This window comes from Myotis myotis, unplaced genomic scaffold (genome assembly GCF_014108235.1).
Source record: "Myotis myotis isolate mMyoMyo1 unplaced genomic scaffold, mMyoMyo1.p scaffold_m19_p_18, whole genome shotgun sequence".
Classification (NCBI taxonomy): Eukaryota; Metazoa; Chordata; class Mammalia; order Chiroptera; family Vespertilionidae; genus Myotis; species Myotis myotis.
The window spans coordinates 38,185,862-38,210,529 of NW_023416322.1; the positions used below are offsets into that span (position 1 = coordinate 38,185,862).

Genomic DNA, 24,668 nt, shown 5'->3' on the forward strand with positions numbered 1-24,668 from the left:
GCCACGGGGTCATCCTTTCCTTCACAACTTTCAACTGTTTTCTCCTCTGGCTTCTGGAAGAGCAGGGGGACGGGCGGGAGCACAGTACTTCTAAGACTGGTGGGTCCACCCAACAGCTATATTCTGAGCTTCCATGCATTCCTGTTCTCTAGGCGCACTCCCAGGCCAGTCCACGCCCTGACCCAGCCATGGGGCAGGTAGGGCCGTGGTCGGCAAACCGCGGCTCGTGACCCACATGCGGCTCTTTGGCCCCTTCAGTGTGGCTCTTCCACAAAATACCACGTGCGGGTGCGCACATACAGTCAGTACGATTGAAACTTTGTGGCCCATGCGCAGAAGTTGGTATTTTGTGGAAGAGCCACACTGAAGGGGCCAAAGAGCCACATGTGGCTCACGAGCCACGGTTTGCTGACCACTGAGTAGGGAAGGTTGGCATGGGGAGCTGGGCTGCCAACAGCACAGGGCAGGAGGCTCTCTGCATAAAGCAGCAGGGAGCTCCAGGTGCAACCCGCTCCAGAAAACTAGTCAGGTGAGAAGGTGGTCAGCCAGTGCAGGGGAGCCGAGAGCTGGGCCCAGGCACCATGACCTCAGGGCCCTAGCTTCTACCTTCCTGGTGGAAGGTCCCAGGCCCCAGGAGCCGAAGAGGGTAGGAGTGGGGAGTGGAGGGGCAGCAGCGGTGACCTGTATGGCTAGATGGGGGGATGCTCAAGGCCATCTGAAAGTTTCGAACTCCAAAGCCGTGGGCTTTTGGAACAGGGATGGGTGGTGGTGAGCGAACCCAGCCTCCTGCTCCCGGGTAAATGCCTTTCTCCAGACCAAACAGCCGAGGTTCCAGGAATGTGAAGTTCTGGTCCTTCTGAGTAAGTGCGAGCAGCTTGCTCTTGTGTCCCCTGGCCCTGGCTGTGTGATCCCGGAGCTGAGGGCAAGGGACTGCACCAGAGGCGGGCTGGCTGAGCCTGCCTGTGGCGAGAGCCACTGTGATCACCTTTTTGGGTGTCCCAGTTTTGACAGGGTTTCCAGCAGCAAAACTAACGGGACCAGCCCCGAGGTCCCAGTGGGAAGCCAAGCACGTGAGCGCTTTCCTGGTGCCAAGCTCCAGCGGCAGGCCAAGGGAGATGGCTGCTGGGGACTAAGGATGCTGAGATGACTTAAAGCCTCCTAAGGGACAGGCCAGTCCAGAGTCCTCCTCTCATCCTCCCCCCAAACACAGCAGGCCTGAGGACTCCTGGCTTCCACCTGGCCGTGCCTCATCTCCCTCACCCACCTTGTATTCCGTCTCCCATAGGAAGGCAGGGGTGTAATCATGTCCCCACCCTCCCTTCTGGGACTGTCACAAAGATAAAAGAGACCATCTATAGGAAGTATTTTAGAAGCACCAAGCTGACAAGAGGTGTTATTAAAGCAAAGTGTTTGGAGATTGCAGATGAAAGGCAGCAGGGAAATAGAACCTAAACATCACTCTCCCCAGAGCAAGGGTGCCCTGGCTACTGGGCCCCAGTGGGAGCCGCAGAGAAGGGATTAAAACACCCCCAGCCCCCGAACCTGCTGGCTACCTCCATCCTTTGGGTAGCAGCAACAAGCTGGTCTCCCATTTTGGAATGGCTGCAAAGAGAAGCAGCTGTTGGTAAGGCACTGCCTTATGCTCTTGAATCTTGGGCCTCTTTTGGATTAAATATAGTCTCATCTCCCCTAAGACATCACTGCCTCCCTCCCTTTCCAAAGAGCCCTTCCCACTGAACAGAAGTGCCAGGAGGCTTTTTAGATCAGCTGGTCTCTAAGCGAGTCCTGCTTAACTGCTTGGACATGGGAGCAGATTTATCAAAGAGGATCCTGGCCCTTGTTCCACAGGTTTATATGGCCAAGGCCCAACGTTCTCCCTTCGCCCTGGAGCCTTTACTAATCTACCCCAGCCCTCGCCTACCTTCTCAAAGGCTCTCTGACTTGCTACATGGAACAGCTTTATTTAGGAGGAAAAGCACAAGTGAGTGTGGTTCCAGGGAGAGCTGTGAGCCAGGGTTTGAGGCCCAGGCGGAGGACTGCGGGCGGGTCCTCACCTCCGCTGGGGAGGCTCATGGCATGACTTCCTCCGTCCTCAGTGGTTGCGTCCTAGGCCCATGCGAGCAGACAGGAACACTGCAGTGTGCATGGCAGAGGGCTCCTGTTTCAGCAATGCAGTCAGTCGGTGCAGGCGATGAGAGGGCATGTCTGGCGTCCCCGCCTGTGGGCAGGCTCTGGGATCCCAGCTGACCGAACTGGGGGGAAGGAATGTTCAGGAATCGGCGAGCGCCATGCCCTGCAGCCGGCTCTCCAGGGTGACATGGCTCTCTGCCCCTTTGTTTTTGCTGCCTTCCTGCTGCTTCTTCTGTTTCTTCGATGGCTCCTGGTCAATGGGCGCAGGCTTCACAAAGGGAATCAGTTCTTGGAGACCTGGAAGGGAAGAGCCAACCGAATCACCCATCGTTTCTCAGGAGCCAGAGCCCACGGGCCTCTGCGGTGAGTCCGATGCCTTTGAACAAAAGGGCACCCATTCATTCTTTCCTTCCCGTCGGAATCTCAGCGGCATCTCAATAGAACATCAGGCCTGTCCTGGCTACTTCCTCAGCTCGGCCCTGCAGTGCCCCGCACCAGGAGACAGGCAGAGTTTGGGGGACTGTGTGTGAACAAGAAGACCGGGTCCATTCTGAGAGGGGCCTCTATTCCGAAGTGTGAAGATGGAGAAGAGGAGGGGGACGGGCTGGGCTGGGTCTCACCTGGCGGCATGAACTCCTTCAACTTCTCGGGCACGACGATGCCCTTCTCCGTCTGGTAGTTCTCCAGGATGGCGCAGATGGTGCGGGTAGTGGCACACATGGTGGCGTTGAGCATGTGGACAAACTCCACCTGAGCAGAGGGAGCAGTTTGACCCAACCCTTAGCTGGTCTAACTGCTGACCGGGAGCCATCACCCCAGCAGCCGGACTCCCCCACTGCAACCAGCCAATTCGAAACCATGGCTTCCACCCATTCCTGAGTCTTCTCTAAGCCTGGATTCTGTCTGGAATTTACTGCCCATCAGGTGAAGTCCAGGAAGACTCCTCATGCCTCCATGAGTGGCAAACGAGGCCAATGGAGGGCTCAGTATTTTGAGCTGAGTTGGGTCCTTTGAGGGAAAAAGAAAACCCTACGGCAGGGGCCTCCCCTCTTAGCCCCTTTCAAGTCCCTGACTTGGAAAAGTAGGGTTTGGAAATTGGGTTTGAAGAGATAAGCTTACAACCCAGACCTCCCTGGGTGAGAAGAGGGCAGGCATTGCCTGTGACTTGTTCTGGGTAGACCAATGGGGGTTATCCTTTATTTGGAACAACAGAAAGCAAAGCCCCAAAGAGAAAAGTTAGCATGACTTTGTAGAATGGAGCCGGAGTCCGGTTTCCACCTAAAAGAACTCAGCCCTGATTCAGAGGAAGTCATTTTCAGGTTCCCTTTCTGATCTTGACTGAAACGCCCAGGTTTTCCCGTGATGCTGGGGAATGTACTCCGAGGGCTGAGAAATAAGACCAATCCCCCCTGCTCCGAAGGCCCGCTGCCCGCCTTCCCCAGGGCCCTCTACCTTGTCCATCATCTTCTTGGTTTGCCCGTATCGGATTCGGAGGCGGCGAGCCTGGTAGTCTGTGCAGTTAGAACAGGAGACCAGCTCCCGGAAGGCTCCGGAGCCCGGAAACCAGGCCTCCAGGTCAAGCTTCTTACTGGCAGCGTGATTCAAAGAACCTGTAAGGAAACACCCCTCGAATTCATGAAGGAGGGATGGTATTTCAGAAGGCTAACCTTTAGCAAACCTGAAGAATTCTGTAATTCACATCCCGTCCCCAGAAGTGAAATCACGCCCAGATATTCTTATCAGCAAACACTCCCAAGGGAGAAGAGTGTGATCTTTTAATTAACGTGGGCAGTTAATTGGATCCTGAGCTATTTCTCTGTGTGGGGCGGGTGACAGCTGTGGGCTGCAGGAAAGGGAGGCTGGTACCTGAGACAATATTCACGATGTGGTACGGGATGCCCAGGGTCTGGTAGAACTCCTCCGCGGTGGAGATCATCTCTTCAAACATCTCCCACGACTTGTTGTCATGTGGTGACGCGTAGACAAACTGCTCGATCTGCAAAGAGGGGCCCAGGGAGACAGTGACTATGAGACAGGGCAAGTCCTCGAAAAGACCGAAGTGGGAGCTACTCTTGCAATGAAGACCTGTTCCTCTCCTGCTGGGAGGCAGGCGAGGCTGGGCCCCAGCAAGAGAGATGGTGCTGCACCGGGCTGGGTGCAACAAGAACACGTGCATTACAGAGAGCTTACCGCACACGTGCCAGGTGCTTCCTAAGTGCCTCTTGTACTAACTAGTTTAATCCCTTCAGTGGGCCAATGAGGTGGGTACTAGTATTACCCGCCTTTTACAGGGAGAAAACAGCACAGAGTGGTTAAGAAAGCTGCCTGAGGTGACACAGCTGGTAGGTGGTGGGGCTGGCATTTGGCCTCAGGCAGCCTGGTCCGGGGTCGGTGCTGGCAGCTACTCCACCACGTGCTGCTCAGGCTCTTCCCCGAAACACAGATGTAGGCAACAGGAGGCAAGACTCTGGACCAGCCGTGGGCAAACTACGGCCTGCGGGCCGGATCCAGCCCGTTTGAAATGAATAAAACTAAAAAAAAAAAAAAAAGACCGTACCCTTTTATGTAATGATGTTTACTTTGAATTTATATTAGTTCACACAAACACTCCATCCATGCTTTTGTTCCGGCCCTCCGGTCCAGTTTAAGAACCCATTGTGGCCCTCGAGTCAAAAAGTTTGCCCACCCCTGCTCTGGACACATAGCTCCTGCCTCTCCTCTCACTTCCCTGGACAGACAGGTAGAAGGGTCCTGCTCCTCACCCTGACTTCTCTACTTACCTTCTCAAACTGATGGACTCGGAAGATGCCGCGGGTGTCCCGGCCATGGGAGCCCACCTCCTGGCGAAAGCAGGTGGACAGGCCAGCATACTTGATGGGCAAATCCTCTGGCCGTAGCCACTCATCCCGGTGGAGAGCAGCGATGGGCTGCTCAGAGGTGGCAATCAGGTATTTCTCATCATAGGAGTTGTCGTCAGACTTTTCACTGCCTTTGCCAATCACCTGAAGGAGGAGGGACCTTTACTGATTAAGAGCGAGGGAGGAGGACCTCAGCAAGAGCAGAGACCACAGGGGAGACACGAGCGATGGGACAGGGGACGTTTCTTGAATCCCGGCCTGGGAGTGAGTAGGGGACACTAAAGACTAGGGAGGGAATGGGTCTGTCCCAAATGGGGTCCCCAATAGAGATCGAAGAAAAGCAAATTAAAAGGAGATAAAAAAATTGTGATTCTTTTACTTATCTAATAAATAAATACATTTGTAAATGATATAAAATAGCCAATGATGGCAGATGTACAATAAAACCTAAGCTGGTAGCCATACAATGTAATCCACTCCCAGGAACATACAATGCGGGGCAAAAGGAGACATGGTCTCTGCTTTCTTGGTGCTTATGGGTTAGTCCAGAGGGTATAATCCTCAGCCACGTTGGTGGCCAGTTGACAAGAATGACCTTCTGAAGCTGGACTTGAATCCTCTGGCTCTCCCTGAAATGGCCCAGGGTGGAGAGGAACCACACATGGGAAGCCACATCTATGCCAAGAAAAGCATGGGTTGCCCTATGGAAGCTTCCAGTCTGGGGTCAGGAGTGGGAGGACACGGGAAGGCCGGCCACTTCTATAGTGTCCTTTTGTCCAGCCACTCAATAAATACGCTTCTTTTCTATGCGCATTATGTTAAAGCATGCTTATTTATTTATTAATTTATTTTTTTAAAAAATATATTTTATTGATTTTCTACAGAGAGGAAAGAAGAGGGACATAGAGAGTTAGAAACCTCAATCAGTTGCCTCCTGCACACCCCCTATTGGGGATGTGCCCGCAACCAAGGCACACGCCCCCGACAGGAATCGAACCTGGGACCCTTCAGTCCGCAGGCCGACGCTCCATCCACTGAGCCAAACCAATCAGGGCTATTATTTATTTTTAATGCCCTGATCGGGAATCGAACCATGACCTCCTGGTTCATAGGTCGACACTCAACCACTGAGCCATGCCGGCCGGGCAAAGCATGCTCATGTAGACCCATCATACGGATGAGCTGGGGGAAAGATCAAACAGGCCCTAGGTCTGCACTGTCCCATACAGTAGCCACTGGCCACGTATAGCTACTTAAGCGAAAATGTCACTTCCTCCGGCGCACTAGCCGCATTTTAGGTGCTCAACAGCCACAGACCGAGACCACTTCCATCACGGCCGGAAGTCTACTGACAGCGCTGCTCTGTATCTGTGAATTAAACTTCCCAACTAACGAAGTTTTTCTGCCACTCTGCCCAGCTACTCACCTTGTAAAGCTCTTCATCAAACTGGCTGAGCTGTGCCACCTCCTGCATGACCTCCTTCCTCATGAAAAACGGGGTGTAAATGGGAATGTAGCCCCGACTTCCCAAGGTGCGAAGGGCGTACTGGATGAGCGCCTGTTCCAGGAACACCAGGGGCCCCTAAGGAGAGACAGCATTGGGTGATTGGGTTCTGTCGCCATCAAGTTCAATTGCTAGAATTCCCTCTGAGGCAATGGGCCCAGCAGACTGTGACTACCCAGGGGCACACAGGAGGCCAGGACAGACAGGGCACCCCAACAACCAACGCAAGAGATTCTGACTTATCGCCAGTCCCGAGCAGACCCCCAGGCAAACAAAGTGTAAAGAGAATTCCTTTCAGATACCAAGAAAGAGGAAAGGATTGGTGGCCCCGCACGCATGGGATGTTTCCTTGTGCTCATTCTTACGACACTGGACTCATTTGCATAGAGTAGAGCATACCTAGGTATGTGTGTATATGGAGAGTATAGTTGGCCCTTGAACTAGGAGGTTAGAGGCACGGACCCCTCCCCCACCATAGTCGAAAATCCACCTATAATTTTTTTTTTTTTAAATATATTTTATTGATTTTTCACAGAGAGGATGGGAGAGAGATAGAGAGAGTTAGAAACATCGATGAGAGAGAAACATCGATCAGCTGCCTCTTGCACATCCCCCACCGGGGATGTGCCCGCAACCCAGGTACATGCCCTTGACCGGAATCGAACCCAGGACCTCTCAGTCCGCAGGCCGACGCTCTATCCACTGAGCCAAACCGGTTTCGGCAAAATCCACCTATAATTTTTGACTCCTCCCGCAAATTAACTACTAATAGCCTACTGTTGACCAGAAGCCTTACCAATAACATAGTCAACACGTGTTTTGTGTAAGTATCATATACTGTATCCTTACGGTAAACTAGAGAAAAGAAAATGTTATTTTAAAAAATCATCAGGAAATAAAATCAATTAAAAAGTCATAAGGAAAATACATTTACAGCATAGATTGGGAAAAAAACCCCACATATAATGGGACCAGCAGTTGAAGCTGTAATTCCAAAATTATTTTACCATTCTTTCTAGAAGCCTTCTTTCTCTGAGTGCACCTGCCCTCTGTCCCAGCTAGCCTGGGTTTGCCTCTGCCTAGCGGCCTCCCTGCACTCTGGGCCTGCTGGTGGGCTCTACAGGCTCAAGAGACTGAAAATCACCACATAGGATTAACTGAGCCTGTCTGCTGCCTTTTTGCATCTAAGCTAACAGGCCTTTGAAATGTCAGCATCATCTCCTTTACCAGACCCCTCAGGGCTCACCCACCAGAGCACAGACCACAGAACCCTCACTGTCACCTTGTCTCCCAGTATCATCTCTCTGTACTGGAAATGTTCACCATTAACAATCCTGTACTCACCGACGTAAAAGAAGTACGTGTCTCTCCGGTTTACTTTTTATCCAATCCCAGCGATTTCACCGCTTTGCTTTCTCCCACCTCCCAGATCTACCACCAGTGGATTTCATGCACCCACCGCCTTCCCCACTTACGTCTCTTCCTTTGATTCTAATGTATTAAATAAGCTGCAAAACTGCCATTCCCCAGAGCATTTTCTCAATCCGTTGAGATTTTGCTTCCTGGCAATTGTCATCAGTTTGTTTCAAATCAACTCATAAAAATAATTCTCTACAGTTTTGGACGTTTCTTATGTCGACAGTACTGATCACAGTGGCTTTTGACTGTGACTTGTCTGACTGTCAGATTACACTGAGCTCGACAAAGGAGAGACTGTTCTGATTCAGTCGGCAAACATATGGGCATCGCGCAGTGGCTTTTGTTCCGGACTCCGGCCTAGAAGACACTGCATCTAATTGCCAATAAGTCTGTGGTAGAAAGGCGAGCACAAGTGTGGATTTGGAGGCCTCCTCGAGGAGGTTGTTTTCTGCACCGTGTTTTTTAAATTCCTTCTTTATAATCCCACCCCAACTGGCTCCTGACTCACCTTCAGGAAGTACCCTCGACTGCCAGCCACCACGACCCCTTTTTCGCCTTCAAAGCCATCGACCATCACCACCAGGTCCACGTGCGAGTACTTCTTCTTGACCGTGCAGTCACCCCAGATCCTCTCGACTTTGTTGTCCGCATCCTGAGGAAACAAGAGCGGGAGAGGAAGATGCACGGCCTCTGACTTCTACAACCTCCATCTTTCCAAAGCCTGTTCTCATAACAACCCGGAGCTTTGGGAAGCCACGGCTTAACTCAAACACCAGGTTTTGGTCATCGTGTCCAGAGACTGGAGAAGGAAATATGCTAGAGAATTTGTGCTCAGTAGAGAAATAATCATTTTCAGATTCCTAGAAGGGATTCTAGCCATGAAACTCAAAGCATGATTGTCCAAAAGATCTCTCTCTCTCTCTCTCTCTCTCTCTCTCTCTCTCTCTCTCTCTCTTTTACCCCTTTAAATGCTTTGTATAAGGACACCTCAACCCTAGACAATCAACATTGCCTGGGGTGCAGAGGAGAATGTAGATTTCTTTTTCCAGGCTCTCATTGGTCCCAGGGCCACGGGAGGGCGGGCTCAGGGCCCCAGACCTCCCGAGTCTGCCACCCCAGCCAGCAGAGAGTTTAAACATTCCGTTCACCAGGGAATGAATGAAAGAGGCACAGATGGGCCCCGCTCTGGCTGGGGTGTCAGGGAACAAAGGCTGGGCTCAGAGCAGCTTTGTGCTGGGGAAGCTCCCTCTCAGCAGGAAACTTTTATCATGCAGATTCCCCTTCAACCTGCAGCTTCTCAGCGGGGTGTGGGTGAGGGGTGAGGTTGATTTAGCAGATCCCTCCCGCGAGACTGGCTGCTACCAGGGGCAACAGTGGAGGACAGCAGCCAGATGCAGAAGAGATTTCTGGGCCAGGAGTCTCCTACCTGCGGTCTCTGCCACTTCCCAATCAGGCAAGGATCTGACGCTTTCAATTCTCAATTGGTGGGCAGGGCGAATACACAAAGGACCTGCTTCTGCTACAAGGCCCGTCATACAGAACGTCAGTGTGTCCTTATCCTCCTTCCAACAGAGGAGCGGTGTTAGCTGTGGCACCTACACCTACCTCGTCGTTACTGATGGGCACCGAGGGATGCAGAAGGTTCCCGATCTCTCGGAGGTTCTCAAACCGCTCTTCCTCCAGCTTTATCCGCTGGGCGTCACACTTCAGGATGGCTTCGTCGATGAGGAGTCGGAGTTTTTTGATCTGTGACACTTTCAGGTTCTGTGGACGAACAAGCCAGGCCCGCACCCAGGCCACAGCGCATCAAGGACAGAGTAGGAATGTGAGGCTGTCCCCTAACCCAGCTGTGCTCTGACGACAATCCTTGTGATAGCCTTTTAAAGACTGACAATGGCGGCTTTCAAAGTGACCTTGCCCTGACAAACCCACTGGCATTTCCTTCCGGGGTGCCTGAGGCAGAGATGGCTCAGTTCTGGCCACTCTTCGGGTGCCTACATCTCTCAGGGATTTTAACATGCAGCTCTCCCCAGGGCTCTTTCTTCCTGAGTCAACCGATTCAGCGTTCTATTGCGCACGGCACTTCACTGTTCTCCAGGAAGACGGCACCTTTATCCGGAGCAAGAGACTTTGTCTTAAGCTAACTTTGTATCCCTCTTGCAGAAATTTCAAACTGTACTGATTTCGTGGGGGAGCCCTGGGCAGGTAGGGCTGGACAGGAAGAGCGCCCCCAACCTAGCTCTTCAAGCACAGCAACAGCTTTCTAAAAAATTTATTTATTTATTTAGCACCGCTTTTTTGTGTTGATGCTCTTGCTATGCTTTTGTGTTATGGGTTTTCAGAAAGGGTTTAGCGACTAAAAACTTGAAAAGTACTGCTTCAGGCCCTTTATAGAGTGACTGTTTACTCAATTACAATAAATTACAATAAAAATAGGACACTATAAGCTAACCATAGTTCCTTTTTTCTCTTCTTCCTCCCTTGACCCTTCCATTCCATCTGTCTCCCGCTCTGCTGTCCCATAAACAAAGTACAAAGTATATAACAAGAGTAACAGGGACCCGTCCCAGCTGCAGAAGTTCAAGGACAATGCCGTATGCAGCAGAGTTTTAGCATTTACTTGTCTAGGAAGAAAGTTACAATAAAAGAGAAACCCCAACCTAGAAAAGGACAATAACTTACAGCTAAAGTGTCTGAAGTGAGGTCATCGAGATTTAACAAGTTCTCTGGAATGGACTCATCATTTCCCACTGGCTCTTTTTTCTGCAGGAAAAACAAAAAACAAACGAACAACACTATTAAATAAAAAAGTTCTGACATCCTAAGTGCACATCAAAGTAACATCACATAAACGAATCACAGAACTTCCTACACAGCTGTCTAAGCAAATTGGAAGTAAGAAAGATTAGCAAATTGGAAGTGAGAAGTTAAAAGTTTCAAGTCTCTGTTCTGCCACTTTTTAGCTTTTTGATCCTGGACAGACTGATTAACCCATCAGGGTCAGAGGGCTGACATCATGGGGAACATGAGAAGAAGGTCTGCCCTGGATGTAGAAGAGTGTGGGCACCAAGACTGGGTGAGCACAGCGGTGTGGCTCAGTGATTGAGCATCAGCCTGTGAACCAGGAGGTCACGGTTCAATTCCCGGTCAGGGCACATGCCTGGATTTCAGGCTGGATCCCCAGTGTGGGGTGTGCAGGAGGCCGATGGATGATTCTCTCATCATTGATGTTTCTATTTCTCTCTCCCTCTCCCTTCCTCTCTCTGAAATCAATTATATATATATATATATATATATATATATATATATATATATATATATATATTTGTATAAAAAGAGAGAATGGGTGAGAATGCTCATGCGCTGGGTGCTCAGTAGTGCTGGGCAGAGGTCTGGGTGTGAATCTATGAATCCCTGCCTACCTGCTAAGAACAGTCCCAGTGCGGAGGCTAGGTAGAGCTCGACTACACTGAACAATGGATGGGATGATGGGATGTTAGAGAGGCAAGGAAAACTTTTTGAGGGAAAAGTCACAAAATCTGGACCTAAGTTTAGAGCAGTCAATGCAAGCTGGCAAATAGCAGGGATGTACCCAGCACTCGTTTTTCCCCCCTCTAATTTCTTGCCTCATCCTTCTTTATAATATTCTGCCAAATCACTTCTAATCCTTGTCCACAGCCAGGGAGAAGATAATTTTAATTAATAAATTAAATTATCAAAGGCCATTATAACAAGACCTATAGAACCTCAGCAAAACTTGTATAAAAACAGGATGAGCCCTAGCCGGTTTGGCTCAGTGGATACAGTGTCGGCCTGAGGAACAAAGGGTCTCAGGTTTGATTCCAGTCAAGGGCACGTACCTTGATTGCAGGCTCCTCCCCAGCCTGGGCCATGGTTGGGGCGCAGTTGGGGCGTGTGCAGGAGGCAACCAACTGATGTGTCTTTCTCACATTGATGTTTCTCTCTGTCTTTCCCTCTCTTCCACTCTCTCTAAAAGATCAATGGAAAAATATCCTCGGACGAGGATTAACAACAACGACAAAAAAACTCCAAGGTGAGATTTAGGGTCTGTTTTGCAAGTATAAATAAAATGTGTAGAAAGCATACTCAATGTCCTAAAGGTCTTAAAAATTCTACATATACAATAGGCAATTATATTTATACAACCTCATATCCACTATGCAAAACTGAATCATGAGAAAGGATATCATCTTCTAAGGACAAAAGCATAGAAATCCTTTAGACTCATTACACATTCCCACCCACCAAAGCGAGAAGTCAGGATTCCAACCATAACCCAACTCACATCCTTCCGTGACCCAAGCAAAATCATCTCGAAAAGTTGGGAAAGTCTGAACATATCAGAGTCTTGACAAGAACAAGCATAGACTACTGAGGCAGAAAAAAGGTGGCCCAAATCACAATATTTCCCAAGGGAGCTGAGGCTCCCTCGCTATCTGCCAATCCCTCCTGTCGGAAAGTTCTGAGTTCAAGTTCTGACTCTGCAGCTAGTGTAATTTAGGAAAGCCCCTTAATTTCCTCAGGTTATTTCCTTGCCCTTTCTTTATTTTATCTTTTCCTTGCCCTTTAAATAAAGCTGATAATTGTACCACCCACACTGAGGTTTAGAACAAAGATCAAAAGCAAAATGTGATATATACAAAAAGGTTTGTAATACTTTCAAGTGCTATACAAGTGAAAGCTAGCACTATTCCCATGGATAGCAAAGGAGAATACTCCTTACCGGGTTAGCATAAAGGGATCCAAGAATCTATAATAACAAAAGCATAATATGCTAATTAGACCAGATGTCCTTCAGGACAACCTTTAGGCTGAAGCCGGGGCTGTGAGGGAAGCCTGGGTCCCGGGTGCCGGAGGAAAGCTGGTGCCGGCAGCCGGAGGAAGAAAGGCCTATTCTTGCACGAATTTCATGCATCGGGCCTCTAGGGTTATTATAAATGAAAAAACTTAGTCCTATCTTCTTCTTTTTTAAATTTCAAAGAGGAGAGAGGGAGAGATAGAAACTTCAATGATGAGAGAGAATCATCAATTGGCTGCCCCCTGTTGGGGGATCGAGCCTGCAAACTGGGAAGGTGCCCTGACCAGGAATAGAACCGTGACCTCCCAGTTCACAGGTCGATGCGCAACCACTGAGCCACGCCGGTCAGGCTAGCGAAATCTTTTTTTTTTTTTTTAAATATATTTTATTGATTTTTTACAGAGAGGAAGGGAGAGAGATAGAGAGTTAGAAACATCGATGAGAGAGAAACATCGATCAGCTGCCTCCTGCACAGCCCCCACTGGCGATGTGCCCGCAACAAAGGTACATGCCCTTGACCGGAATCGAACCTGGGACCTTTCAGTCCCCAGGCCGACGCTCTATCCGCTGAGCCAAACTGGTTAGGGCTAGCGAAATCTTTTTATTATGTTCTTTACTGGGTCAGGTTCCTAATTTTTAATCTTTTGGTTTAGTTTAGAGGTTTACAGCTTAAAAATTAGACAGGCTATAGGGTGCATTTCATATGTTTTTTAAAAAGTGATTAAGGGGATATTTTTTTAAAAAGATTAAAAACATGTACTGTTTTGAATACCAAAGGAAGGGCAGAACCGAAACTGAACATTCTTCAAGCATGGAAGGATTTTTTGGATGAAGGCCACCCATTGTTACTCGTAATCGATAATAACTACATGTTCTTGGTATCGTGCCAGGTTCTCTACATTTAACAAATTTCATTTTCATAATTCTGTTCTAGAGGTGAATGTTCATATTGTCATTTCAGATGAGAAAAACTGAGGCTGAGAAGTTAACTTGCCTCAAGTCACGTGGCCAACAAACAGTCCAGGACGTGGAGACCCTATCCATGCTCTTTTCAGAAAAGAGCTCGACAGCACTGAACAAAGAACCTGAACTCTGCTGTAGGAAAGTCTTCCTGGCACTGGAGGCTGAACTCAAGAAATAACTGGAAAATATTACCGGTGGGATCTATGTTCTTATTGTAAGAACAGCATAAACAACAGATGACTAGTGAGGCAGGTCTCTGGCCTCGCTATAGACTGAAGGTTGAGAGTCAACAGATTCCTATGTTGAAACCTACCCCACAATGTGATGGGACTTGGAGGTGGTGTCTTTCAGAGGTGATTAGGTGACCAGGGCAACCTCATCAGAGACCCCACAGAGCTCCCTGGCTCCTTCCGCCATGTGAGGACACAGCAAGGAGGCTGCCTATGAGCCAGGAAGTGGAGTGGGCCCTCACCAGAGACCAAATCTACCTGGGCCTTGATCACGGACTTCCCAGCCTCCGGACTGTGAGAAATAAATTCTGCTGTTTATAGCCACCCAGATTATGGCAGCCAAACAGACTAAGACATGTCTGAATATAGAAGATGGACTCACCCCCATACTTCCCTACCTGCCTTCCTTTCTTTCTTAAAATATATATTTCTTTATTGATTTCAGAGAGAAAGGAAGAGATAGAAACATCAATGATGAGGGAGGATCACCGATCGGCTGCCTCCTGTACGCCCCCACTGGGGATCGAGCCCACAACTCAGGCACGTGCCCTTGGCAGAATTGAACCTGGGACCCTTCAGTCTGCAGGCCGACGCTCTATCCACTGAGCCAAACTGGCTAGGGCCTTCCTTCCTTCCTTTCTTTAAAACACATACTATTTTGAATATCAAAGAAGGACAGAACCAAAACTTAACGTTCTTCAAGCAAAGAAAGATTTCCCCCAGCCCTGGCTAGTGTGGCTGTTGGTTGGGCATCCTGTGAAACAAAAGGTTGATGGTTTGATTCCTGGTTAGGGCACGTGACCAGGTTTTGGGCTCGATACCCCAGTAGGGGGCATGCAGGAGGCAGCCGACGGATGTTTCTCCCTCATTGATATTTCTCTCTCTCCCTCACCCTCCCTTTTTTCTAAAATCAATAAAAGCATATTTTTAAATAAAATAATTCCCCCATATGGGCAAGAAATTTGGTATCTCATGGACTCAGACACTAAACTAGAAATTATTAACTGAGAATAAGATTCAATACCTCGGCTAAAGCTCTCATGGCTGTTAGTTCTCTTACCTTCATTTTCTCTCCAATTGTCTTGCTGCATAGGTTCTTCAGCTTGTTCAAGTTGTCGGTCTGAAATCTGCCTGAAGAATAAAGAACCCAAGAATATTCCAAAGACATGCAGATAAATAAGATTCCTCCCTCCCCTAATCATGGCTCCTTAGGACAGATCTCAGCCCAAGGCCAGAGAGCAGGCAGAGCTCCAGTCTCTGCCTCAAGAAGCTGTGAAACCTTGTAGCTTTAGAGCCCCAAATTTTAGTTGGCATAATAGGGTTCCCCAGCATTCGGTGACAAGGAAAAGGCCACTCTGAGGCCGAAATGAAAATGTATCAGAACCTGGGTGACACTGTTGTAGAGTAATACATCTGAGGAATCAGGAATTAATCGAGTGACTATAAACTGCTCGATTCCCTTCAAGTTCATTTAAGAAACTATGTAGTGTGCAGGGGAATCTAGAAAGAGGGCAGTCAGATTTCTATTACCGTGAACTTGGTTGCTACATCTCTATGCTAGAAATGGTTAATGTTATTCCCTTTGCTTTGACATCACGCTCATCCTGCAGCCTTCAGATTAATTTTACTTTTTACATCTTGATTTCTTTTGGGGAAAGCAGGGTACTAGTCAGCCTACTTAGGTATTCTGGCCCAAATTAACATACTGGTATTGTGGTTTATTAGCCCGACTTTTGCTTCTAAGCTTTTGGAGCAATGTGGTAAAAATCAAGTTTTAACAGGTAAAATGCAATAGCATCTAGACATAGCTACTGTTGAAGGGTTTGCCAAACTTTACACTTAAACTGAACTTTAGCCCAGCCCGCATGGCTCAGTGGTTGTGCGTCGACCTATGAACTAGGAGATAATGGTTTGATTCCCGGTCAGGGCACACTCCCTGGTTGCAGGCTCAATCCCCAGTGTGTTAATAATGTAAATTTTGGATCATGGGTTAAATAAAATATATTCCTAAAATTAATTTCATCTGTTTTCCTTTACATTTTTTTAAGTGGCTACAAGAAGATCCATAATTATACCTGTGGCTCACGTTGTATTTCTATCAGACAGATTTAAGGGATGTAAGTCACTGCAAGACTTAAGCCTGGAAGCAAAAATGACTAGATTTTCATTTCACATGTCCTTGGGTGTGGCCAGGACTGGGTGAGACTGGGGTAAAAGTGAAAGTAGAGTTATTCCAATGACAAAGGCCTGGCTGAAGGAGTCTGCAGTAAAGGTTAAGAGGAAATAACAACTTCAATTTATAGTAAAGAGAAATCTAATTCGGAATAGCACTTTTGGGGGGAGGATAGAATTCTGGTGGTTAGCAGATTGCAAGATAGGTGGAAATCCAGTGGCTTCAGAAGTTGTCCATAGAAATGCTTATCATATGCCTAAATGTGTCCTCAGCCTATTACTCAAAATTGAAAAAAAGAAATCACGGTTTGAATCCTTGGAGCTGTAAGAGCTGTGGTAAAATCTGTGGTGCTAGGGCTCCACGTTTTATCCAGTTCCTTTGAGAGCCCCCGTGGCACCTTAGAGGTGTACAGGCAGACAAATAGGTGCCGCTGTCGTGGAGGCCCTTCTGAGGCTTGCTGTGTCCTCAGTCAGGGAACACGATGAGTTCTTAGTGTGGCTCAGGGTTACAAGTCCTTGTTGCAGCCAATGACAGGAGAGCCCCAACTTCTGATCTGAGGTTTGGATATAAAAGAACTTTGATGCAAGATCTGTCAATGTCCTACTCGGGCGGCCAACAACTTGGGAAAAACTCATGAACTCCCTCTGGCTGCAAAGAGAACACTGGAAAGGGGTGCTAAGTAGAAAAGAATCAAAGCACAGATGTGTGGAAAATAAACGAAATACACTGCTTTTCATACAGAAGGGCAAAGGCCCTGAACACAGAAGATATTCATGAATTTAAAAAACCTTTGTCGCCCTAGTCGGTTTGGCTCAGTGGATAGAGCCATCAGCCTGCGGACTGAAGGGTCCCGGGTTCGATTCTGGTCAAGGGCATATACCCGGTTTGCAGGCTCGATCCCCAGTGGGGGTCGTGCAAGAGGCAGCCGATCGATGATTCACTCTCATCATTGATGTTTCTATCTCTCTCTCCCTCTCTGAAATCAATAAAAATATTTTAAAAACAAAGAAGCAGTGCAGTGCTAAGTACTGGGAATCTATGTATACATGTGTACATGTATAACCTGTATGCATATGTACTAGTATACCGTAGGTATTGGGACATACAGATGCATACACCACAGCCCTGTCCCTAAAGAACTCACCCCCCTCACCATCACCATATATCCATTCATTACAAAAGGGATGAAACTCCCTGTAGATGTGTGCATTATACACAAGAGAAGAACTCACATACTCAAAGGAATTTACTGCGGAACAATGGGTAACCGGATAACAAAAATCCGATACTTCTGATTCAGTAAAACAGTGTTCAGTCAAGTTTTTTCCTTTCAATTAATTTAATTCCGTTACAATTCAGATTCAGGTGGTTGGATCTCACAAAAGCATCACAAACTACCACATTAGAGTGACTGAGACATGGAATTAACAGGCAACCCGGGTTAAACAAATACTCTCTTGGTACCCAATACCCTTATGAACTCAGGAAAATCAGTGTTCCTACTAGAAAGCCACCGCACTCTTGGACAGGGACTGCCTTTGCAGTGTGCTGTCATAAACTTGGCTCTCAGCTGGTTGCAGACTTATTGCATCAGACAAAAATCACATGTGCTTGACAGCATCCGGCCAATCGGGGACTACTCCAGTTAACCCAGGCAAAGGATTCTATGATTTTATTTTCGGTTCCAGGTTTTGGCCAAACTCTACCAATATCTTTCCCGGAAAACTTCCACAAATCACAATGACACCGCCTCAATAATTACACGCGTTGTCTTGCCTCGCCGCAGCCCTCTCCCCATGCCTGACCTACCGCGGAACAGACTTTTCGCCATTTTTAAAGGTATGATCACAAGCCAGGGGGACGGCTCTCCCCACAGCTCCGGGATCACTGCTTTTTAGGCAGAAGCGGGCTCCAAAGACCCCAAATGCTTCCAATGTGGGTGGAGCGAAGCTATCACGCTGCTGATGTGACTCGGGCTGGAGCCTTTCATCCTATCCAACTAGGAGATCACGCTGGCCTCGCGGACCAAGAGAGAAAGGCCGGAGGTGACCAAAGGTAAGTGTTGGGAAAGGGGAAACCTCCCGCCCTGGCTTTCTCGGGGCGACCCGTGCAGGGGGAAGCCTTGACAGCTCTTGATGCGCATGCGCCATGCTCCTTCCCAGACCACCGATCCGCACCGAGCACGCCCGGGAGGGAGCACGCACCAACCGGCTGACGGAAAAGTGGGACGGTCCCGGCTACCCAAGCGTTCTGGGGGATAAGGAACGCCTCGGAGCCACCGCATCCTGGGAGGGGGAGTCTCCCGAGGGGCGGGAGCTGCGGCTCCGGGAGCGGGAACGAGATCCGAGAGCTGAAGTTGGGCTTAGATGGGGGACGTCCGGTACTCACATCTTCGCCACTCGCCGTCCGCCTTCACCAGCCGATCCACGAGTCCCGGGTCCTTGAAGCGGTTCTTTTGCGTCTCTCGGATGCGGTCCGGGTCCCCTCCTTTATCCGTCCGAAACAAGTCCAGATCCAACACCATCTTTCCTCCTCCCCGGTCAACAATGAGGAGAAATGAAGCTCGCAGCCAGGGAGTCAACCACTGACCGACGCACTGCGCCTGCGCGCGGGCGTTCCTCCCCTACCCCCCGCCCCCCGACGCCGGAAGCGGCTGTGTGGGAGGCGGGGCCTCGGGGAGGAAGGCGGGCCGCGGAGGAGACGCATGGGCGTGGGCTTCTCGGGCTCTGTCCCCCTCTAGTGCTTTCTCCCCAGCTCCGCCCCTCCCTGCAGGGGCTCTCCCTGCCCCGGGAAGGTGAGTGCCTCAGTTTCCTCCTCGCGTGAAGGGCCTACCTCAGGCTGGACAGGCGCCTGCCGGCGGGAGAGCTTGGAAGCGGGCGCCTCCAATGGAGGCCGGTTTCTGGCCCCAGGCTGCGGTCCTCACCGGACCCTCTCGCCTTCCTCTGCTCTCTTCTCCAGTTTTTAGTCCCTGGGTTACCTCAGCTCAAGATTCCTGCTCTCCCGCCTTAGAGCCCTTGGCACTAGGATACACTTCTTTCTCTCCTTTAATTAATTGTGTTAATCCTCACCCGAGGATGTTCTTTTTTATTGATTTTTAGAGTGGGTGGGAGGGGGGGGGAGAGAGAAACATCGATGTGAGAGAGACACACGTTGGCTGGTTGCCTCCGGCGCACCCCCCCCCCCCACACACACACACACACTGGGGCTGAGAACCTGCACCCCAGGTTCGTGCCCTCCACAGGGAGTCCAACCTGAGACCCTTCGGTGCGAGATCCGACACTCTACCCAGGGCGCCCCACCGGCCAGGGCTGGGGTGCATTTCTTAACCTAATTACTGGGTAAACCAGATTGTCCCTTTACCAGCCCTTAAGAGCATCGGGTCGGAAAAAAGAAAACACATGTAAAAGAAGAAGGAACACACACACACACACACACACACACACACACACACACACATACTCACACAACAAAAACGGGGGAAAAGGTCGTAGGGTCAGGGAAGTGCACTGGGCATCTTTGCAGAGAGACACGGAGAGACGGTTCCCAGCGGGACACGGTACCAGGGAAGGCGGTACAGGTGCTGAGCTCATGCCTGAGGGGCTTTGAGAACGTGAGCAAAGGTTCCCTCGAACTTCATTTTGTAACATTCGGGCCTTGACCGTAAAAGTTCTGGTTGCCGGTGGAGCCGAAGTTATCAAAGAATCTCCCTGGTGAGGAGAGAGATGGGGGATTTGGGAGCAGGGCTCTGTTTTTCCCCATCCTCCCACCTTACAGGGACTTGAGAGCCACCCCACTCCCCCCCCCACCCCCCGTGCCCCAAAGCTAGCTGGTCGGAGACCTTGGTCTTACCCACCTGCAGGGCTGCGATGAGGCTGCCCCACCGCTGTCCTCGCTGCTCCCCATCGTGCTCCCCAGGGCCTTGCCCCGCTAACCCTGAGGTGGAGGGCGGGGCTCGTGGCAGTGGGGGAGGGGACACTCGAGGTCCCGAGGGAGGCGGAGCAAAGGCGGTTTCTGGGTTTGCCCCCCTCGGGTCAGTTTGCCTAGGATGTTAGGTTTAAAACCAGTGGAAGGGGAGCGTAGGGAGCTGCAGTCTCTGAAGAAAGCAGTAAGAAGACTGTCTTCCGAGCTTGGAGTTCTCTGAGCTGAGGGCGGAGTCTGCTAAGAAGAGTGGCCGCTGCTGCATCAGCGAAGGCCAGGTGCTGCCAAAGTGTATTGTTTGCCAAGTTTCAAAGCAATGCTGCGTGTCCCCCCCCACCCCCCCACCCCGAGGCTGCACTGGGGCCCAGGCCCAGGGGAGGAGGGCCGCTGTGCCAGTGCTTTAAGGAGGACATTCATATAATTGAAAGGATGACCCTAATGTCTGGCCTCTCCAAATTTCCTTAGGAATTTTCACCATTAGTCTTTGAGAGACCAGTCGGGAGCCGAAAACCAGGATTACAGGCTTTATTAGGGGAAAAAGACCTGCCGGGCAGTCTCGCAAGGGAGAACAGCAAACCGTGCAGAGGTGGGCACTCCTTTTGAGGGAAGGAATGGGGGCTTAGTGTACTCGGCACGCGCTGATTGGTGGCTTAATATATGGTCCATAGAGGAACAAGGGCTTAGGGTATTTGGCAGGTGTTGATTGGTGGTTCAATGTATAGGCCATATAAGGTACATGGTTAGTCACTCAGGTATTTCCGGGCTGCAGGTTACATCATACTCTGCCCACCAGTTGTGGGGAAGGGAGGATCTATCAGTCTTTAAAAGTTATATATATATATTTTTTTTTACTGGAGGCCCCAGTGCATGACATTTGTGCACTGGAGGGGAGGTCCCTCAGCCTGGCCTGCGCCCTTTCGCAATCCAGGACCCTTCAGGGGATGTCGTTAGCGCTGCCACAGAGGCTGGAGAGGCTCCTGCCACCGCTGGGGCTTCTGGCTGAGTGGCATTACCCCTGTGGGAGTGCACTGACCACCTGGGGGCATCTCCTGTTTTGAGCGTCTGCCCCCTAGTGGTCAGTGTGCATCATAGTAACCAGTTGTTTCACTGTTTGGACTATTTGCATATTAGCCTTTTATTATATAGGATTGATTTCAGAAAGAGAGGGAGAGAGGGATAGAAACATCAATGATGAGAGAGAATCATTGATCGGCTGCCTCCTACACACCCCTCACTGGGGATCAAGCCTGCAACCTGGGCATGTGCCTGATTGAAGGTCAATCGAACCATGACCTTTTGGTTCATAGGTCAGTGCTCAACCACTGAGGCACACCAGCCAGCCTCACTGTTAGTCTTATCATTAGATTACAAACATCTTCCTTTAAAATGCTCATGTTACCTGATAAATACAAAAATGAATATAATGGCATACTTCATTTATCAGGTTAGAATCCCAGGATTTTTAGAGCTGGAGGGAAATCTTAGCTATTTGCTAACCTATTCATTCCTAATCTTTTCATCGCCTTGTTCCTCATGTTTTGAAATACCTTTGTCTAACAAACAAGATTTAGAAAACAATAATTCATTTCCCCTTCTTATTAAAACATATATGGCTGCCAACTAGAATTTCTGGCTATCAGGAAATAACAAGTGTTACTGCCAGAAGCGCGCGCCCGCACACACACACGCGATACTTTAGTCATGGAGCGATGGTGTGAAGCCATACCACCTTTGGATGTGTGGTTTCTGTTAGCCTCTCTTACTGAGAAGAGCCCTTGGGTGCTGTATCTGAGGACTCAGGGGTTCAAGGATCCCCAACTGGGAAACAGCTAGGTCAGCCCCTTTTTTATGAGGAAACAGGCCCACGGAAGCTAAGTAATGGAGATAAAACCTGAACACTGGTAAATGCCTGCGAGTCTCATTTTGGGCTTATACTTTTGTTAACATTCTTTAGCAGAAAACAGGGTATTGGGGAACTTTTTAAGAAAAATAGGCCTTTTTTTAAAAAAATATATAAGGCAGATACCATTGGATATTTGTATCTTTATCTCCACAGGACGTAGCACAGAATCTGACATCTGGAAGATGCTTATTACATTCCCATTGGGTGAGAGACTTGCAGGGAGTGGGCTGAGGGTAGAAGCTTGTTGCAGATTTAGGGAACAGAATCCTAGGTGAGCGACTGCCTTGGAAGGGCTGGGCAACTAGTGGGTGTTAGGGTCACCGAGGGAAGAATGCACGAGGCTGAAAGGGGTAAAGAATTATGAATTTATTAGGTGATCTGGAAAACCAGATAGGCTGAGCCCCAAATTGGCACCAGCACCCAGGGATGGGGAGTCAGAGTTTTAAAGGACGTTAGGGGGACTTTTTCTGGGCGGGGAATTCTCTGGGCGGCTCCGGATTCTGGGAAAGTCCAGAGGGGAGAGATAATGGTCTCAGCAAGTGGAATGTGGTCTAAGCAGAAGGGAATGTCCAAAGAGGATGTCCGCTGTGAAGTGGACTAAAGGTCAGTTCCCAGGGGAGGGGTATGGATTCAATTATTTGATCAAACCTAACAGTGGGCAGCCCAGGGGGAATGAGTACCTGCAGGGAGGGAGCAAGTAAAAGGGTGGGGAGCCCAGCCATAGATGCCATCCTCAATGTCGCCCCCCCCCCCCCCAACTTCCCCTTCAGAGCTGGCTAATGTGGAAGGGCTCTCTCTGGCCTCACTTTAACACACTCTTTGCTGTTTTTTTGTTCCTCTTTTTTATTTTTTATTTGAAATAGGATTTCTCAGTATTTGACAAGCAAGCCCTAACTTCGCACTCCCCTGCTAGAAGCCTTCAATGACTACCTTTTAACTCTCAAGAGGATGTTCAAACATGGCTTGCAAAGCCCTTCATGACCTGCCCCCTAACATGTTCCCTATCTCTTGGAATCCCCCCTGAGCTACTGGTGGCTCCCCGTCCTTGCCTCTGAGCCTCCATACAAGCTCCTTCTGCCTGGAACTCTGTTTCTCTCTCCTTTTCCTTCAAACTGGCTATTCTCTTCCTCCAGGAAGTCTTCTCTGATGCTCTCTTCACCCCATGATTGATTTTGGCTCCCTTCTAGGTTTTCACAGTACAGTGACTGTTTGACTGTAGTATTGTTTTAGGCAAAACGGACAACCTAATCTCCAGTTCTCGGTGCCCACTCCCTTCTCTCAGAGAGTCACATCAACAAAAGAGGGTGATGTTGCTGTCCTTGGATAACCAAGTAGGAACTATTTAAAAATAGCACGGTTCAGGGAAAGCTGCCAGGACCTTGGCGATTTTGACCCCACCTCTTCCTCTGTTAGAATTGGAATGAGCTGTCGATTATCCTACCTACCACATGGTATTGTTCAGAAAATTGCACTTTATGTGGGATTGTTACCCACATAAAGCGATAAAATGAAATTATTTATATTCCAGACTCTCCTTGAATAGCTCTTCAGTTATACATAAAGTTTTGTATATGCAGCCCTCCATCATTTTTAAAAATTTATTAATTTGAAAGAAAGAGAGACATTGATTTGTTGTTCCATTTATTTATGCATTCATTGGGGATTGAACCCGTAACTTTGGCATATCAGGATGATGCTGCAATTCAGCCAAGGCCGCCATCAATTTCTATATCACTGCAATAGCCATTGTTGCTCTTTGGTTTTCAGTCAATTAAATGTCTTTAAGTTTTAGACCAAGTCATCAGTATCTTCTTGCCTGGTCATCTGACAATGTGTTTCACTTCTTTTGTCAGTGATTGGGAAGCCCTTAAAATCATTCACACATCTCCCCGCCATACACACACAGAACCACTACACACACACACACACACACAGTTTCAAGTTGGGTCATGTCTGCTTCTTGTTTGATGCATTGGGACACTGCACAGCATATGGTTGAATTAATAAAAATTAACTGCACTTTGCCCATATAATTGTTTCTTCCCTATTGTATCCCCAGTGGGTGAGCCAGAAAAGGTTTCACAGTGGGGTGACTTTGAGGACGGGGTGAGGTCTATCAGGTGAAAAGGAAGGGGAGGAGCAAAGACATAAGCCAGGCAGGGAGGTGTGAAACAGCGTATGACTGAGGGACAGTCTAAAGCTCAGTGTGGTTAGAGTGTAGCCTAGCCTGCTGGGGACCTTCTATGCCTAACTCCATTGGAGGTGCAGTTCATCTGTTAGAATGGGAATAGTACCCGCCGTTAAGGGCTGTTCTGAGAATTAGATGGGCACTTAGTTCAGGCTTGACACACAGATGCCTTTTCTACTTTCCTTTTTAAGAGGAAGGTAAATATCACCCTGGCTTACAACTTTACCCCAGAAGCAGGGGTTATATTTAAAGTCTTTAACCACCAGTACAACCCAGGTACCACTCAGCCAAAACAGATGTGGCTCACAACCAATCAGCTGAAGAAGTCCTTTTGAGGAGATTAAGTGCCCTCAGCTAGAATGCAGGAGAAACAGACACAGGAAAACCCAGCTCTCCTGGGAAATGGTTCCTGACTCCCTCTAGGATTTTATCTAGTCCATAATAATCCACCTCAGGCCCCAACAAGCTCATTGAACTTGTATTTGTAGACACTTTGTTACATGGCCGGCCTCAGTGCCACCCGAGAGCAAGCTCAGCTGGAAGGGCAGGGAACTGACAGGCTA

At 49.0% G+C, this 24,668-nt stretch overlaps 1 protein-coding gene across 1 annotated transcript; it reads right to left on the reverse strand.

Moving 5' to 3' along the window:
- Nucleotides 1-1,937: 1,937 nt before the first annotated feature.
- On the reverse strand, nucleotides 1,938-18,710 carry SARS1 (seryl-tRNA synthetase 1). The gene is made up of 11 exons (XM_036342695.1): nucleotides 18,485-18,710; nucleotides 14,984-15,054; nucleotides 10,594-10,674; nucleotides 9,517-9,675; nucleotides 8,420-8,563; nucleotides 6,415-6,570; nucleotides 4,911-5,132; nucleotides 3,997-4,126; nucleotides 3,583-3,740; nucleotides 2,751-2,880; nucleotides 1,938-2,427 (listed from the first exon to the last, which is right to left on the reverse strand). The coding sequence occupies exons 1-11, from the start codon at nucleotides 18,618-18,620 to the stop codon at nucleotides 2,270-2,272; spliced, it is 1,545 nt and encodes a 514-aa protein (XP_036198588.1). The 5' UTR covers nucleotides 18,621-18,710; the 3' UTR covers nucleotides 1,938-2,269.
- Between the last annotated feature and the right edge of the window lie 5,958 nt (nucleotides 18,711-24,668).

Coding starts and splice junctions, on each gene's coding strand:
- SARS1 (XM_036342695.1), bottom strand. CDS start 18,620: ATGGTGTTGGATCTGGACTTGTTTCGGACGGATAAAGGAGGGGACCCG. Junction 9,676..10,593: donor TCACTTCAGACACTTTAGCT/GTAAGTTATTGT, acceptor GTTCGTCCACAG/AACCTGAAAGTGTCACAGAT. Junction 2,428..2,750: donor GAAGGAGTTCATGCCGCCAG/GTGAGACCCAGC, acceptor CTTCCCTTCCAG/GTCTCCAAGAACTGATTCCC.